The sequence below is a fragment of the Delphinus delphis genome, chromosome 10 (genome assembly GCF_949987515.2).
Source record: "Delphinus delphis chromosome 10, mDelDel1.2, whole genome shotgun sequence".
Taxonomy (NCBI): domain Eukaryota; kingdom Metazoa; phylum Chordata; class Mammalia; order Artiodactyla; family Delphinidae; genus Delphinus; species Delphinus delphis.
The window spans coordinates 22,418,955-22,434,214 of record NC_082692.2 but is presented as its reverse complement, the minus strand read 5'-3'; the positions used below and the strand labels follow the sequence as shown (position 1 = coordinate 22,434,214).

General features: G+C 47.8%; 1 protein-coding gene across 1 annotated transcript; it reads left to right on the top strand.

Annotated features, from left to right (window-relative positions):
- The first annotated feature begins 1,857 nt into the window (after nt 1-1,857).
- TRIM10 (tripartite motif containing 10) lies at nt 1,858-9,691 on the top strand. Its single transcript, XM_060021563.1, has 7 exons — nt 1,858-2,286; nt 4,073-4,168; nt 5,243-5,473; nt 6,210-6,232; nt 6,571-6,686; nt 7,899-7,931; nt 9,150-9,691. Exons 1-7 carry the CDS (start codon nt 1,858-1,860, stop codon nt 9,689-9,691), a joined length of 1,470 nt encoding a protein of 489 aa, XP_059877546.1.
- Nucleotides 9,692-15,260: the final 5,569 nt, after the last annotated feature.

Below are 15,260 nucleotides of genomic sequence, written 5' to 3'. Positions count from 1 at the left end.
GCTGACTTCCGGGGGCTCTGCTCGGATGCCGCAGGTGTGATGGTCACTCACCGGGTCCCTTCCTCCGCCCTCCTTTCCTTGTCTCAGCTCCTCGACTCTGGCTGGTCTCTCCTAAACTCCTACCCCCCCACCACCTCCCAGTGCCAGTGTCCCCACTGGAGTTTGGGTAACATTGTACTTCAATTTTAGTTTTTAACTGCAGCGGGGAGAAGGGGAGAAAGCATAACACAATGTTGATATAATTTAGAAAACTCAGTTAATCAGAAAGATAAACAGGTTCAACCACGTTTATCTAAGGCTTAGTATTTTCATATTATTACATCCAATCTGAAAACAGTGCTCGGGGGCAGGAGATGATTACAGGAAAAGTAAACTGAAAGGTAAAGTGACTTCCCCAAGGTCACAGAGCTAGAAAGTTGCAAGGCTAGGGTCAATCCAAGTCTCCTGGCTTCCAGCCCGTGCCCTTCCTGAACTGCCAGCCAAGACAATGATCAAACAGCCATGGTTTTTCATCCACTCACCTTCATCTGTGGATAAAACCAAGGAAATCTCCTTCCGTTCTCCCACTGGAGGATCAGCACCCCACCGTGTTTCGCTCCCTTTCCACTCCAACTATTTTGTACATCACCTCCCCTCTGCCCCAAAGAGTGCAGCCCCTGGAGCTGCACCGTCCAGCACAAGAGCCTCCAGCTGCACGAGGTTGCTGAGCACTGAGATGTGGCTGGTCCCGTATGTGTAAAATATGCCCATTCTTAAAGACTTAACACCAAATAAAAAGGGTGTAAAATGTCTCATGACTAATTTTTTCTGATTACATATTGATACTACTTGGGGCTAAATAAAATATTAGTTAATTTCACTTTTTGCTTTTGAAAATATGGCTACTGGGAATCTTTTATTTGTACACGTGGCTCACATTGTATTTCTGTTGGACAGCACGGCTCGGAGACTCACAGATCTGAGTGTAAATTATGGCCTCCCACCTCCCTACCTGTGTGCCTTGAGCAAGCTAAGTAACCTGGCTGAGCCCAGCTAATATCTTAAGAGCACCAAGGTTACAGAGCAGACAGGAGGAATAAATAAGATCGTATGTTTACATCACTTATGTTAGCGTGAGGAACATGGCCATCGTAAATAAATGATGGCCGCCGTTATCTTTCTTTCTCCTCCCCCAGACAGAGTACATTCCAACCCCTTTGGAAGCCTATGGCAGGCCGGTTGGTGAAGCTGCTTGTGCCCTGTCTCACCACCCCTGCCCTGGGCACAGCGCCTTATCTGGGTCCCCACACTCCCCTGGGTTGGCTGATACCTCCAATCTCCCTGGAGACAGCTGGTCATACTGCAGGGAGGCTGGGGTGGCATTACTGCTCTGTGACCCAGTCTCCCTCCTGCTCCCAAAAGAAGAACAGTCTCTTCCAATTGTGGATGGTTAAGATACGACCACTTTCCTTCTACTGCAAGTGTCTCTGGATGGACGGGAAAGAGCAGGAACCCCCAGGTCGTGGGCACCAGTCCAGAGAGTAACTGAGGTCATATTTGGAATGCTGTGACTGCTTCTTCTGCCCCTCCTCTGCTATTTCTCTGTCTCTGCTGTTGGAGGGTGTGTGTCTGTTCTTTAGGGAGGGGGACAGCAGAACCCTGGCTGCCAGAGATGCAAGTGGGTACCTTGCCCTGTGCGCACACGTATGTGTGTGTGACCATGAGGGCGTCACTGGGTATGTAAGATGCCCCTGTGTCTGGCCATGTGCACATGTAGGTGTGTGAGTGCGAGGTGTGTGTCCTCATTGTTCTCCCAGCCCTTCTCCCCAAGCTGAGCAGAGAGGGTGACCTTGAAGAGGCCACAAGCGCAGCAGCACTATGGCTTCGGCTGCCTCTGTGACCAGCCTGGCAGATGAGGTCAACTGCCCCATCTGCCAAGGGACCCTCAGGGAGCCGGTCACCATTGACTGTGGCCACAACTTCTGCCGCATCTGCCTCACCCGCTACCTTGAGATCCCCAGCCCGGACCCCGAGGAGCCCCCAACCTGCCCACTCTGCAAGGAGCCTTTCCGCCCAGGGAGCTTCCGGCCCAATTGGCAGCTGGCCAGCGTGGTGGAGAACATTGAGCGTCTCAAGCTGGTGTCCCGGCTGGACATAGAAGAGGAGGACATCTGCCCCGAGCACGGGGAGAAAGTCTACTTCTTCTGCGAGGATGATGAGATGCAGTTGTGCGTGGTGTGCCGGGAGGCCTGGGAGCACCGTGCCCACACTGTGCGCTTCCTGGAGGACGCGGCTGGGCCCTACAGGGTAGGAAAGGGGAAACTGAGAGGTTCCCAGGGTGGGTCTGGAATTGGACTGGACTGAAAGAATCAGAGCAGAGCTGTGGATTATTTGGGTCACTCTGAAACTTAATTCCATCTCCCTGCTTCTGTGATTACCCAGGCAATAGACCCAGGCATGGAAGATCATGTGTTTGTGTTTTAAGTATGCCCTATGTTGTTTACTTATGGCCAATACATAATAATAGCTCAATAAATACATGTTGAATGAATGAGTCACCAAAACATGAACGTATGTGTCTGAACCATGGATCAGTCAAGTGTGTCTGAGGATGTCTGGGTTTGCACTTGAGGAAATGATTGCACAGTGTGTATGTGTATTAATGTTTGCACGTTTACCAGCGTGTGCAGTGTGTTTGGGGGGATCTGACTACTTGGGTGTGCATGTGTAACTGACTGCTCGTGTTTGTAGGTAAATTAGTGTTTACACGTATGCAGGTTGGGTAAATATATATGGTGTATAATTTTATCTGTCATTAAATGAGTGTGTACTGGTTTTAGCTGTTTATGCATTGTGTTTTATTACAAGTGGGAGTCTATGTATATGTGTCAATTAGTTAATTAGCATGTATTGTTAAGAGTTCTAAATATATTTTGCAATGTGCTTATATGGACATTTATGTGTGTATACCTGTTCTTTATTCTACAGCAAGCAATTTTTGTTGTTGTTGTTTGTTTTGGTGGGGGTGTTGGCCACACCTTGCGGCATGCAAGATCTTAGTTCCCCAACCAGGGATCGAACCTGTGCCCCCAGCAGTGGAAGCTTGAAGTCTTAACGACTGGACCATCAGGGAAGTCCCCTAGAGCAAGCAATTTTTAAAACAATTCATTGGTTATTTTTTGCATTATCCAAGTTTCTTGTTCCCTCCGGAATCATACCCAGAAAGTTGATTCCATTTATAAGAGAGCTTGTTTGGATGTGTTCTGTTTGGGATATGTGAGAAAGTTGGGATAATTTCGAAGAAGGGCATATCAAGCTCAGGACAGATCCTCGATACCATTCATTAAGGCAAAAGAAGTTAGGGTGTTTAGCCTGAAGACAGGAAGGCTCAGGTGAGAACACAGAGTCATAGCTTATGATGGCACAGAGCTAAAAGCGGAAAGCCCTAATCAAAATTCTTGGAGGACAAAACAAGAGGAAGAAGACCCAAAGAGAGTAAGCTGTCAAGGACCATAACGGCCCAGGCTTGTCAGCTAAGAGAACGACTCCTTCCCTTGGGTCATTCCATTCCTGGAGGCAGAGATGACATCTCTTAACAAATCATTGTTTCCGTCTTAAATATTTTTAAAAAATTAATTGAAGTATAGTTGATTTACAATGTTGTGTTAGTTTCTAGAGTACAGCAAAGTGATTCATATTTTTCAGATTCTTTTCCATTATAGTTTATTACAAGATATTGAATTTAGGGCTTCCCTGGTGGCGCAGTGGTTGAGAGTCCGCCTGCCGATGCAGGGGACACGGGTTCATGCCCCAGTCTGGGAAGATCCCACATGCCGTGGAGCGGCTGGGCCCGTGAGCCATGGCCGCTGAGCCTGCGGGTCCGGAGCCTGTGCTCCACAACAGGAGAGGCCGCGGCAGTGAGAGGCCCGCGTACCACAGAAAAAAAAAAAAAGATATTGAATTTAGTTCCCTGTTCTGTACAGTAGGTCCTTGTTGTTTATCTATTTTATATATAGTAGTTTGTATCTTCTAATCCCAAACTACTAATTTATCCCTGCCCCCATCTTAAATATTTTATGCTCCTTCTTCCCAGGAACAAATACAGAAGTGTCTTGAGTGTCTAAGAAAGGAGAGAGAGGAGATTCAAGGAATTCAGTCAAGAGAAAATCGAAGGATACAAGTCCTCCTGGTAAGTCATCATCCCTTGCCTGGTCCTTTTCCCTTCCTCAGGGTCCAGTGCCTTTCTGAAACCAAGGCAACATAGCATAGAGGGCTCTGAAGTCATTCTGCGTTTTTGTTTTATTATTTATTTATTTTTGGCTGCATTGGGTCTTCGTTGCTGTGCGTGCAGGCTTTCTCTAGTTGTGGTGAGCAGGGGCTACTCTTCGTTGTGGTGCGTGGGCTTCTCATTGCGGTGGTTTCTCTTGTTGTGGAGCATGGGCTCTAGGCTCATGGGCTTCAGCAGCTGTGGCACTTAGGCTTCACTAGTTGTGGCTCATGGGCTCTAGAGTGCAGGCTCAGTAGTTGTAGCACATGGATCTTCCCGGAACAGTGCTTGAACCCTTGCCCCCTGCATTGGCAGGCGGATTCTTAACCACTGCGCCACCACGGAAGCCCCATTCTGAGTTTGAATCCTGAAATGAATTAGCTCTATGACCTCAAACAGCTCTCTATGCTCAGTTTATTTTTCTGTGAAGTGGAGATTAAAAATTATCACTATCGGGCGTCCCTGGTGGTGCAGTGGTTGAGAGTCCGCCTGCCGATGCAGGGGACACGGGTTCATGCCTCGGTCTGGGAAGATCCCACATGCCGCGGAGCGGCTGGACTCGTGAGCCATGGCCACTGGGCCTGCGCATCCGGAGCCTGTGCTCCGCAACGGGAGAGGCTACAACAGTGAGACGCCCGCGTACCGCAAAAAAAAAAAAAAAAAAAAAAATCATCACTATCTCACTGAATTGCTGTAAGGACAGTAATGTACCTTAGTGCCCCGCACATTGTGTGCACTTTGTAAATGGCAGGAGGTGGGGTGTCTTCACCACCTCCCGTACACCTCCTCCTGGAAATGGCATGGCAGGTGTAAAGGAAACTATGCCATGGTTCCAAGTCTATCTGGGGACCTGGGGAGTGGGGGGCTCTGACTTTACCACCAAACCTTGGAGAATGTGGATCTGGAGGGAGACGGGAGTGAATTAAGGGAAAAGAAGGAAAAGGAAGTGGAGGAAGAGGAGGAATAACTTCCTGCCCTCTCCTCCTGCCCCCTCAGACTCAGGTGGCCACCAAGAAACAAAAAGTGATTTCTGAGTTTGCACATCTGAGCCAGTTCCTGGAGGAACAGCAGAGCATCCTCTTAGCCCAGTTGGAGAGGCTGGATGGGGACATCTTAAAGCATCAGGATGAGTTTGATGTCCTGGTCACTGGGGAAATCTGCCGGTTTAGCACCCTCATTGAAGAACTGGAGGAGAAGAAGGAGAGGCCAGCAAGGGAGCTCCTGATGGTGAGATCTGAGCCCCGCCCCCATCCACCTGTGCTCACCTATGATTTGTTGCATCTTTACCTGTCTAAGCCATCTCTTCTTCACTCACACATCCTTGTATCCCAAGTGGAAGATGGGTCACAGGACCAGAAGTTCTGAATTCTAAGAGTCCTTGCTTCCCCAAGAGCTCCCTGGTTGCTTTGCTCTCTGGTCTTGGTCTCTTCATCCTATCCATCAAATAGGGAGATACTTTGTTTATTTATCTCAAAAATACTTTATTTGTGAGGATCCAACAGTAAAATGCAAGTGAAATTAGCACTCTGAGAAGCATCAAGCACTATGCGAACAAATGTCAGGTGCTATTTCCGAGGCAAACTATTCTCTGTGTCACCGCCCACCAGCAGGAAGTTCTTCTTGTTCTGTTTCTCTTCCTCACACTGGAGGAGAGATACTGGGGTCCCAATTAGGCATCAGAAAGGCAGCATGATTTAGGCGGACGCGTTGGGGACTGAGAAGCTGGAGACATTGGGATGGGACTTGCCTTTGCCTCTAAGGGGCAGGTCACTTCACTGTCTGGATCTTATAAAATGAAGGGGTTGGGCTCTAAGATCCCTGAAGCCTCGTAAACCTGAAAACGCTGTGACTCCATGGATCTGGTGTCCTTTTTCTATCTAGGGCTGAGAATACGGTATTTTGTCTTTTCTTGTGGGAGGAAGAAATGGAAACTGAATCCCTGCTTTCTCTCTCTTTCTCCTAGGATATCAGAAGCACTCTAATAAGGTAAGATTTTCTCTTCTCTTTTCCCACATACATAAACATACACGCACCACATGCTGGTTATTACCACACAAATATACATTCTCACATTAAGGAAAATAACTCACATGTAAACTTTCACATACTCAAATGCATTCCCATGTACAGCCAGCTGTAGACACACACCCCCGCATGACACTGCCCAAGAGGGGACAGTGTGGGGAGGGAGTGGATCCATCCCAGAGGAATCATGTCTGTCCATGGGAACTGGCACCTCCAAGACAATTAGAAGGTGACCAGCTGAGTCTGGAGGCATCATTAAGAAGGATAATTCCCAGACCCCACCATTTCTGTGCCCCTAGGTGTGAAACCAGAAGGTGCCGGAAACCAGAGGCTGTATCCCCTGAGCTGGGCCAGAGGATTCGGGACTTCCCCCAGCAGGCCCTCCCGCTGCGAAAGGAGATGAAGATGTTTCTGGGTAAGCGGACCCCATGAAGCACAGGTGGCTGTGAAGCCTGGATTTAGGAATGGCCTCCATGCCCCGCTGCCCGACGTTTGTGTGACCTTTGACAAGGCTTGTACTCTCCCAGTGCCTTGGTTTCCTTATTTGCAGATCTTTATAAAATCTGCTTATCAGGGTGTGACAATGAAGTGAGATAATAAAGGTGAGGATTTCTGGAAAAAAATGTAACTGGTTTGAAAAATAATGAAATAGATCTAACCGCTTGCCATGAAGTGATATATAAGATAACGATGAACAAAATCTGTCATTGTCAGTCATTTTAAAAATCCATAAAAATCCACAATCTGTCATTGTCAGTAATGTTAAAAATCCACATTTGTAATACATGATAAGTTTTTGATGATGAACATTGTTAATTAATAACCAGCAAGGGTATTTCTCTGTGCCCTGTGGTAGCTGACTTCCCTCCCTCCTCTTTTCCTTGGCTTCCCCGCCCCTGTTAGTTTGGTCCTTCCTCAGAGTGGAATTGCCCCTGTGGGGACCATGACCCTGTTTTCCGGGACAGGGAGTGGTGGGAGGAGAGGGTGTGGAGGGTTTGAAATGAGAGTCAGGAATGTGGCTCCTCGCCAACACTTCCCTCTCCTCCTACGTGACATCACGAATGATGCCACCTAGTTCTAAATGACCCACCCACAAAAATGTCACCTTAGAAGAGCTTTCCCCCAAGTCCACTTCCTACAAGTAAATGGCCTGGCAGTGAAGGAAATTTTACTCTAATCAAAGGCTGACCTTTGACTATCCCCAAAATCATTTCCAAGCAGAACGAGAAATAAATTAACCCACTTATCTGTTCATTAAGTCGATGTTTCTTGAGCATTTACTGTGTCCTAGGCTCTGTGCAAGGCACTGGTCGCTGCCCGCTCAGAGCTAGGCAGTGCGGCTCAAAGTGGGGCTCCCAGCCAGCAGCATCAGCATCCCCTGGTAACTTGCCAGAAATGCGAATCTCAGCCCCACCCCGGGCCACCTGAATCAAAAACATGTGTGTTTTAGCAAGTGTTCTGAGGACTCTGATGCAAGTTCAAGTTCAGAACCACTGGTCTAGAGGATTCCAGCTTCCATTCCTCTCTTTGTCTCTTCCCTTTTGGGGTCTCAGTTTCCTCATCATTAAATGTTCTATGGTTCGGTAAGACTAATGACATCGCATCCTGTTTTATTTCCTCTTTACAGAAAAACTCTGCTTTGAGTTGGATTATGAGCCAGGTAAGCAGCCTCTGTCAGGATGGGAGGGAGTGAGGATTCTAATCTTGAAATGGGCAGATAATTTTGCAGGGTTCTACACTGGGCACTGTAATAGTCAAATACATATATATCACATATATAAATGTACATATACACATAATGTCACACGTGACACTGATATGTGTCACTGCCTTTGTAACGCTTGTGGGAGAACCATGAAGAAGGGACAGGCACACACACATACCACATCCCTGGCAGGAAGCTCATGTTCTGATCTGCAGGTGATGATGGGATAGAAAGATTAAATCAGGATGGGACAAGGTCTATTGGGAAGGGCTTCCTGGATGAGTGGAATTTGATCTGGGTTTAGAATCACATTCTTAGAATTGTCAGGAACCCCTACTCTCTCTCAGGTGTTATTATATTTCATAGATGATAGGAGTGCAGCCTGCAGGTAGGAAAGGAATGAAGACTGGACCCCACTCAAGGGCACTGTTCCCAGTCTATCAGCCGAAGAGCCTGGGAAGTCACAGAGCTCTTGGCAGGGATCCTAACTCATGGACATATCTGAATTTATGAATTTGTCCCAATTTATGGATACTAAAAGTAACACTATGCAGGGGTCCGCAGAAGTGTTTTTGTTAAAAGGTGATCCTCAGACCCTGCCTGATTTTAGAATTACTGAGACAGAATGAATAACCCGTGGGTGAGCCAGAGAGTCTGGGTGGAGTGGAGACTGTATAAATGAGTCATAAGTGCCCAGGCAGTGATCATGAAGTTTGGACTGAGGGAAGAATATTTCCACCCTCCGAGATACAGGAGGGGGAGGACGTGATGTGTCAGCAGCAGGAGATCAGAGCAGGCATGCACAGCTTTGGGAGTCAGCCAGTTTGCAGGGAGAAGAAGTGCTTTCCAGGGGAAGACACAGAACCAGATGAGAGCCCGGATGTCCGAACTAACGAACTAACCAACACATCCTCTGAAGCAGGCATTAACAAGCACAGGAATCAGTTGCGGATCTTGCTAAAAATGCAGATTCCATCTCAGGTGGTTTGGGGTGGAACCTGAGAGTCTGTTACTAACAGGTTTCCAGGTGATACCCATACTGCAGGTCTTTGTAGGCACTATATACTTTGTTGGTAGTAACGCTAACGCAGGTATCAAGGGGAGTATTTAGGCCTTTCCTGAAGGTGATAGCATGTCTGCTGACATCTGTGGCCCTTTTGGTTTTCCCCACAGCTCACATCTCTCTAGACCCCTGGACTTCCCACCCGAAGCTCCTCTTGTCTGAGGACCACCAGCAGGCTCGCTTCTCCTATAAATGGCAGAAGTCACCAGACAGCCCCCAGCGTTTCGACCGGGCCACCTGTGTCCTGGCCCATGGTGGCTTCACTGGGGGGAGACACACGTGGGTGGTGAGTGTGGACTTGGCTCCCGGGGGCAGCTGCACCCTGGGTGTGGTCAGTAAGGACATCCGGCGGAAAGGGGAGCTTCGGCTGCGGCCAGAGGAGGGGGTGTGGGCGGTGAGACTGGCTTGGGGCTTCGTCTCGGCCCTGGGCTCCTTCCCCACCCGCCTGGCCCTGGAGGAACAGCCCCAGCAGGTGCGTGTGTCTGTTGACTACGAGGTGGGCTGGGTGACCTTTGCCAATGCCGTCACTCAGGAACCCATCTACACCTTCACTGCCTCCTTCACCCAGAAGATCTTTCCCTTCTTTGGGCTCTGGGGACGAGGGTCCAAGTTCTCCCTGAGCTCCCTAGAGGGTGCAGCTAACCTCCCCTAAGCACAGGGTCCAAAGAGAGGGCCCAAGGACTTGACCCTGGCTGGGTCACCTGTAAGATTCAGAACAGTAGTCACTGCTTTAGATGATGTGATAGAGTCGGGACTTTGGCAAGGGACAGGTGGGATGACCTTCAGTCTGCTGATCAAGCCCTTGCCTCAATGACCAGTGTGTGGGACTCAGACCACTGCCAGCCCTCCTCACCACCATCCCCACCAGGCACAGAAGTAGCTGTGTAGTGGAAGGAATACCGGATTTGGGGCCAGAAGACTTGGGTTCTAGATCCAGCCTTGTAATCAACGAATTATATGATCTTAAACTAGGCATCTCACCTCTTCATCTTGTTTTCTCCCCCCAAAATATTAGAGTTCATTTACTCATATCCTTAAGAAATATTTATTGTGTGCTAATTATGAGCCAAGCAGTATGGTAGCCACTGGTGATATGAAAAGAAAAAGAAAAAAATTTTGTCCTGTATCTAAAGGAGCTCAAGAGAAGAGACAGAGACATAAGGAGGAAATGACAGCACAGTGTGATGGGCGCTGTGATAGGGGTCTGACCTGGATACTAGGGAAGCCAAGAGGAGGGGCATAACCCACCTTGGAGGTAACAGGAGGTGAGTTGGAGAGGGCTTTCTGGAAAGGATGAGTCTAAAAGATGAGTATAATGAATGACGAAAGGAGGGGAATAAGCCTCTTAGGAAGAAGAGACAGCAGAGAACTAGCTGGATGATCTGTGACCCCTGGGACGCTGGGTCACCTCCACTGTCCTCACAAACAGATGTGCTGCCACCCCCACTCTTGACACCACTCAATGCCTCCTTCTGGCTGAGATGAAAATTCAGGGCCTTGGTGGGAAGGGCACAGGGGAAGTATCGCTATAAGCCACAAGCCAAGGACCACACTCAATCCCTGGGGAAAAGCGTCTTCCTGATCACCATCTGAGGTTGAGAAGTGAGACGAAAGGAATGAGATGGTGGAAAGGACTGAGTCTCAAATAGCTCAGCTGTGGGAGCAGAAATAGCACCATCGTAAGCTCTGTGCTGGGTAAAGAATCCCAGGTGGAGGCAGGGGGTGAACTGCATGACCTGTGACTTTTAGCCCAAAGCACTGGGACTGCTCTAGGGCTGGACAAGAAGTACCATCTGAGGGATGGGGCAGAAGAAGGGAGAGAATTAGGGATTTGTAGATGTGTGGATTTGGGTGGTGAGCCGCGGGGGAGCAGGTTGCATTTGCAGAAGCTGTGGCCACGGGTGGTGTGAAGAAGTTGATTATCCGTGACTCCAGAAATCCCCCTGCCTGGTGTGATTCTGGGACAGGAACAAGCACTAACACGTGGCTGCCTAGAATTTGTAAAATGACTTCCCTCGTCCCAAGGAATTTAAAATCCTATGCATAATAAAAGCATTGTCTTAACATATTTTATTTTCTAGTTCTTATTGGAGGTGTCATTTATTCTGCTTAAACATACCCTTTACTGTCAATCTTTTTAATACTATGTCTGTTGAATCTGCTTGGATGTAAACTAAAATGTTCTATCATCTCCCCACTGAGGTCCCTGGGAGGAGCAAACCATCCAGGTGCAACCTCTAGGGGGTGAGCACAATGTATTGAGGCCCAGGGTTTGAGGTCACCACAAAAGTTCTGTTGTTCATCCTCAGTTTAGCAGGTAGAAAAGACGTGGAGACCAGGAGCCAAGGATCGGAGGGAGGTTCAATTGCTTTCCCTGGGAGTGTTCAGTATTTCATATAAAACGTATATTTAAAAAAAGACACACACAAGTCCCTAAGTAATGCTAAAACATACCCAAAGCCCCCAGACTTGGGATTCCAACAAAGAGTGGATTGTATTTTTCTGTTGATTTTTCGTAGGTTTTAGCTGGGTTTTTTCAAATGACTATTAGCCTCTAGGGTATGTATGTATGAAGATCCTGGCCTGTTGGAGGTCTTTACATGTATTATGTCACTTAAGCTTGGTAACCCCAGGTAGCTCCTATTATTAACCACATTTTAAAGTTAAAAAGCTGAGGCCAGGTGAATTTGGGTTACTTCCTCAGCCAGATCAGGCAGCCAGGATTTTGATCCATGGCGGACTTTAGAGTTCTTAACCACTGTGCTGCCCTGTTCAGAAATGTGTGCCTTGGTGTGAATATTTTACTGCCGGCCACACTTCCCATGAGGGGTTTGGATTCAGGAAAAAATGTTATATTTCTTACACTGAGAAGTAAAACCGCTAGTGAGTGAAAATATTCATGTCGGTCTATCAGCACTTGCTCCCCTCCCAGGGTAATTTTACTTGAAATTCACTTGTTTGGATTGTGGACTCAGCGCAGAGGAAGTGGATAGATCCTAAAACATGATAAGGCAGCTCCGTGAGCCTCCACGCTCTGCTTGTCACAGAGTCTGAACTCGGGGTTCCCTCCCCCAGGGAAGCGCTGAAGTCCAGAACCCCAAGCTCCCAGTCGCCCTCTCCAAGACTCCAAAGGAAACGTGCACACCTGTTGGGACATGCACAGGTTTAGACGACTTTTTCACAACTTACGCTGTAGCAGCTTCTTCTACTACAGGGAATGGAGACTCACTCAAGTTAGTTCAAATATTAAGAAAGTTTATTATAAGATTGGACATGCAAATAAGGAAAATGGGATTTTTCCACTGTTAGGACTCAAGCCTTGTGGGAAGCTCTGGTGGGGTGGTGGGAGTGGTGGGAGATACAAGTAGTTCCCAAAGGAAGAACTGGAGATTAAAAAATGCTAATAATAATAATCAACACATAGAGAGTTCACTCTGGCCAGTCACTGGAGTAAATATTATTTTACATATTAACTCATTTAATCCTCACAACAACCCTATGAGGTAGGTACTATTATTAATAGCCCCGTCTTGTTTTTTAACAGCCCCGTTTTATACATCAGAGAAGCGAGATGTATGGAGGTTGGGTAACTGGTCCCACGTGAGCAGCTAGTCAATAGCACAGCGATAATACACATTAGACACTAGACATTAGACAGACGGTTTGGCTCCCACGTCTGTGCTCATGACCATTAAGTCATACTGCCTCTGTACATCCAAGAACGGTGGGAAGGGGACTTGAGGCCCAAGGCAGCTTAGAGACTGGACTAGCCTGTGGCCACTGAGCAACGTGGTCAATGACACTTGCTTCAGGACACAGTCACGTGTGTGGCTCTGATCCCCTATGTTGCTGCTCTTCCTGCCAACCAGTGATGCCTTCATCATAGATCCATTTTGAATGTCTTAGAGAACCTAATTATCATTGTCTTTCTTTGATAAGACCTTTCTCGGCAGGCCACCTTATAGGCTCCACTGGCCAACCATCTGCTGGTCAGATGCCCACCCGGCCTGATCATCTGCAGGGCCTGGCAGGCACCTGCAGGGTAACTGACTCTCCAGTGGAGACAGACCCTCGGAGCTTGTCAGTCTCCTCCCAGTGCTGGTAGGATGCTTCTGGACCAGTTCTCTGTTTGATGTTAACCACAGCTAGGACACAGGAATTGTTAGCTGTCACATCCAGGGGTGCTCTTTCCTTGGCTAATGTCTTATTCTTAGATTTGGGGTCTCACGTTTCTCTGAGACATACAGCTTCCTGCCTGGTAGCTATATCCTTCTTTTTCTGAACATCCACACTAGGCACTTTCTCCTTCCAATCCCTTAACCCCCCGACTTCCTGCCCCCAATCCATCTGGCAACAAGAGTCCAGACTGGTTTTCCTTAAACACCACTTGTTCCTTTCACTCCTGACTCAAAACGCTTTGATGACTGCCTATGTTTCGGTGTCACTCATCTAACCCTCTGCTTGACTTCTGGTCTTCCGCATTCCCGAATATTCCAGACTGACTGGGTCAGTCTTTTCGTACTCCTACAAACGTGCTGAGGCCTTTTCCTACCTCCGCGCTTTCATCCGTGGAGCTGTCCTGACCTGGATGCTCTCCACCTTTCTCTCCTGCCTGTCCAATTCCACCCCCACGAAGCCAACCCCGACATTGCCAGCCTCACTCATGTCTCTCCTCTGAATCCCCACTGTCCTTAGCAACTAGGACACTTAATTACCCATCACACTCTCTTGTCATTCCATCTGTGTTTATTCTGGTTCCATAGCTAGATTATAAGCTTTTGGCTGGAGACGTAGAATAAGAAGATGGAATTAACACATTTAAATGTTTCCAACGTGTTAGGCACTGCAGCAGGCATATATAATAACATTTAATTCTTACAACAATCCCAGGCCATGAGTATCATTATCCTCATTTTAGAGGGGGTAGGACTGAGGTGCAGAGAGGCTAAGTAACTTGTACAGGGTTACAGAGGTATTAGGTGTCAGGACTGGGATTGAACTCAAGTCTGACTTGTGAGTTTTTACTCTTTACACCACAATGCAGCATCTCCTTGTAGCCATGTTTTATTCTTTGTATCCTTCAGTGCCAAGTATACTATTGACCATTTCTGCAAGGGCTCAGTAATACTAGTTAAAGGTCCCCTTTGTTAATCATGGAGCATCAGGAAGGGCCCTTAGGACTTCCCTGGTGGCGCAATGGTTAAGAATCTGCCTGCCAATGCAGGGGACACGGGTTCGAGCCCTGGTCTGGGAAGATCCCACATGCCGCGGAGCAGCTAAGCCTATGCGCCACAACTACTGAGCCTGCGCTCTAGAGACTGAGAGCCACAACTACTAAAGCCCGCGTGCCTAGAGCCCGTGCTCTGCAACAAGAGAAGCCACCGCAATGAAAAGCCCGTGCACCACAATGAAAAGTAGCCCCCACTTGACACAGCTAGAGAAAGCCCGCTCGCAACAACGAAGACCCGACGTAGCCATAAATAAATAAATTTATTAAAAAAGAAAAAAGAAGGGTCCTTATACTGTCTATTAATTTATTCATGCATCCACTTAATAAATTTCACTTTAAATTGCTCCATAAAAATTTCCACAAATTTAGTGTCTTAAAACAACACAGATTTATTATATCATAGCTTCTATGACATCTATTGCCTCACAGCTTCTGTGGGTCAGAAATTTGGGTTCTCTGCTTAGGGTCTCACAAGGCTGCAATCAAGATGTCAGTTGGGCTGGGTTCTCCTCTTGAGGCTCGACTGGGGAAAAGTCCATTTCCAAGTTCACTTAGGCAGTTGGCAGAATTAATTTTCTTGCAGCTGCAACACTGAGGGCCTCTGCTTCTTGTTGGCTGAAGGCTGGAGGCTGCTCTCAGCTCCTAGAGGCTGCCTGCTGGCCACAGGGCTACCCACGTCATGAATCCAGCAAGGAGAGTTTCAAGAGTGAGCGTGTTAGCAAGGAGGCATCCTATCCATGTAATACAGTCTGAGAAGGGACAGCCCATCCCCTTTGCCATATTCCATTGATTAGAAGCAAGTCACAGGTTCTGCTCACACTCAAAGAGAGGGGATCATACAAAGGCATGAACACCACGAGGGGAGCATCATGGGAGGTCCCTGTAGAGTCTGTCCACCACAAAAGTAATGTAAGCTCCAGGTGCGTTGTACAGACAACAGGTGCTACAGGAGCTCAGAAGGAATATTTCTGCCAACAGACGTGCCAGCTCC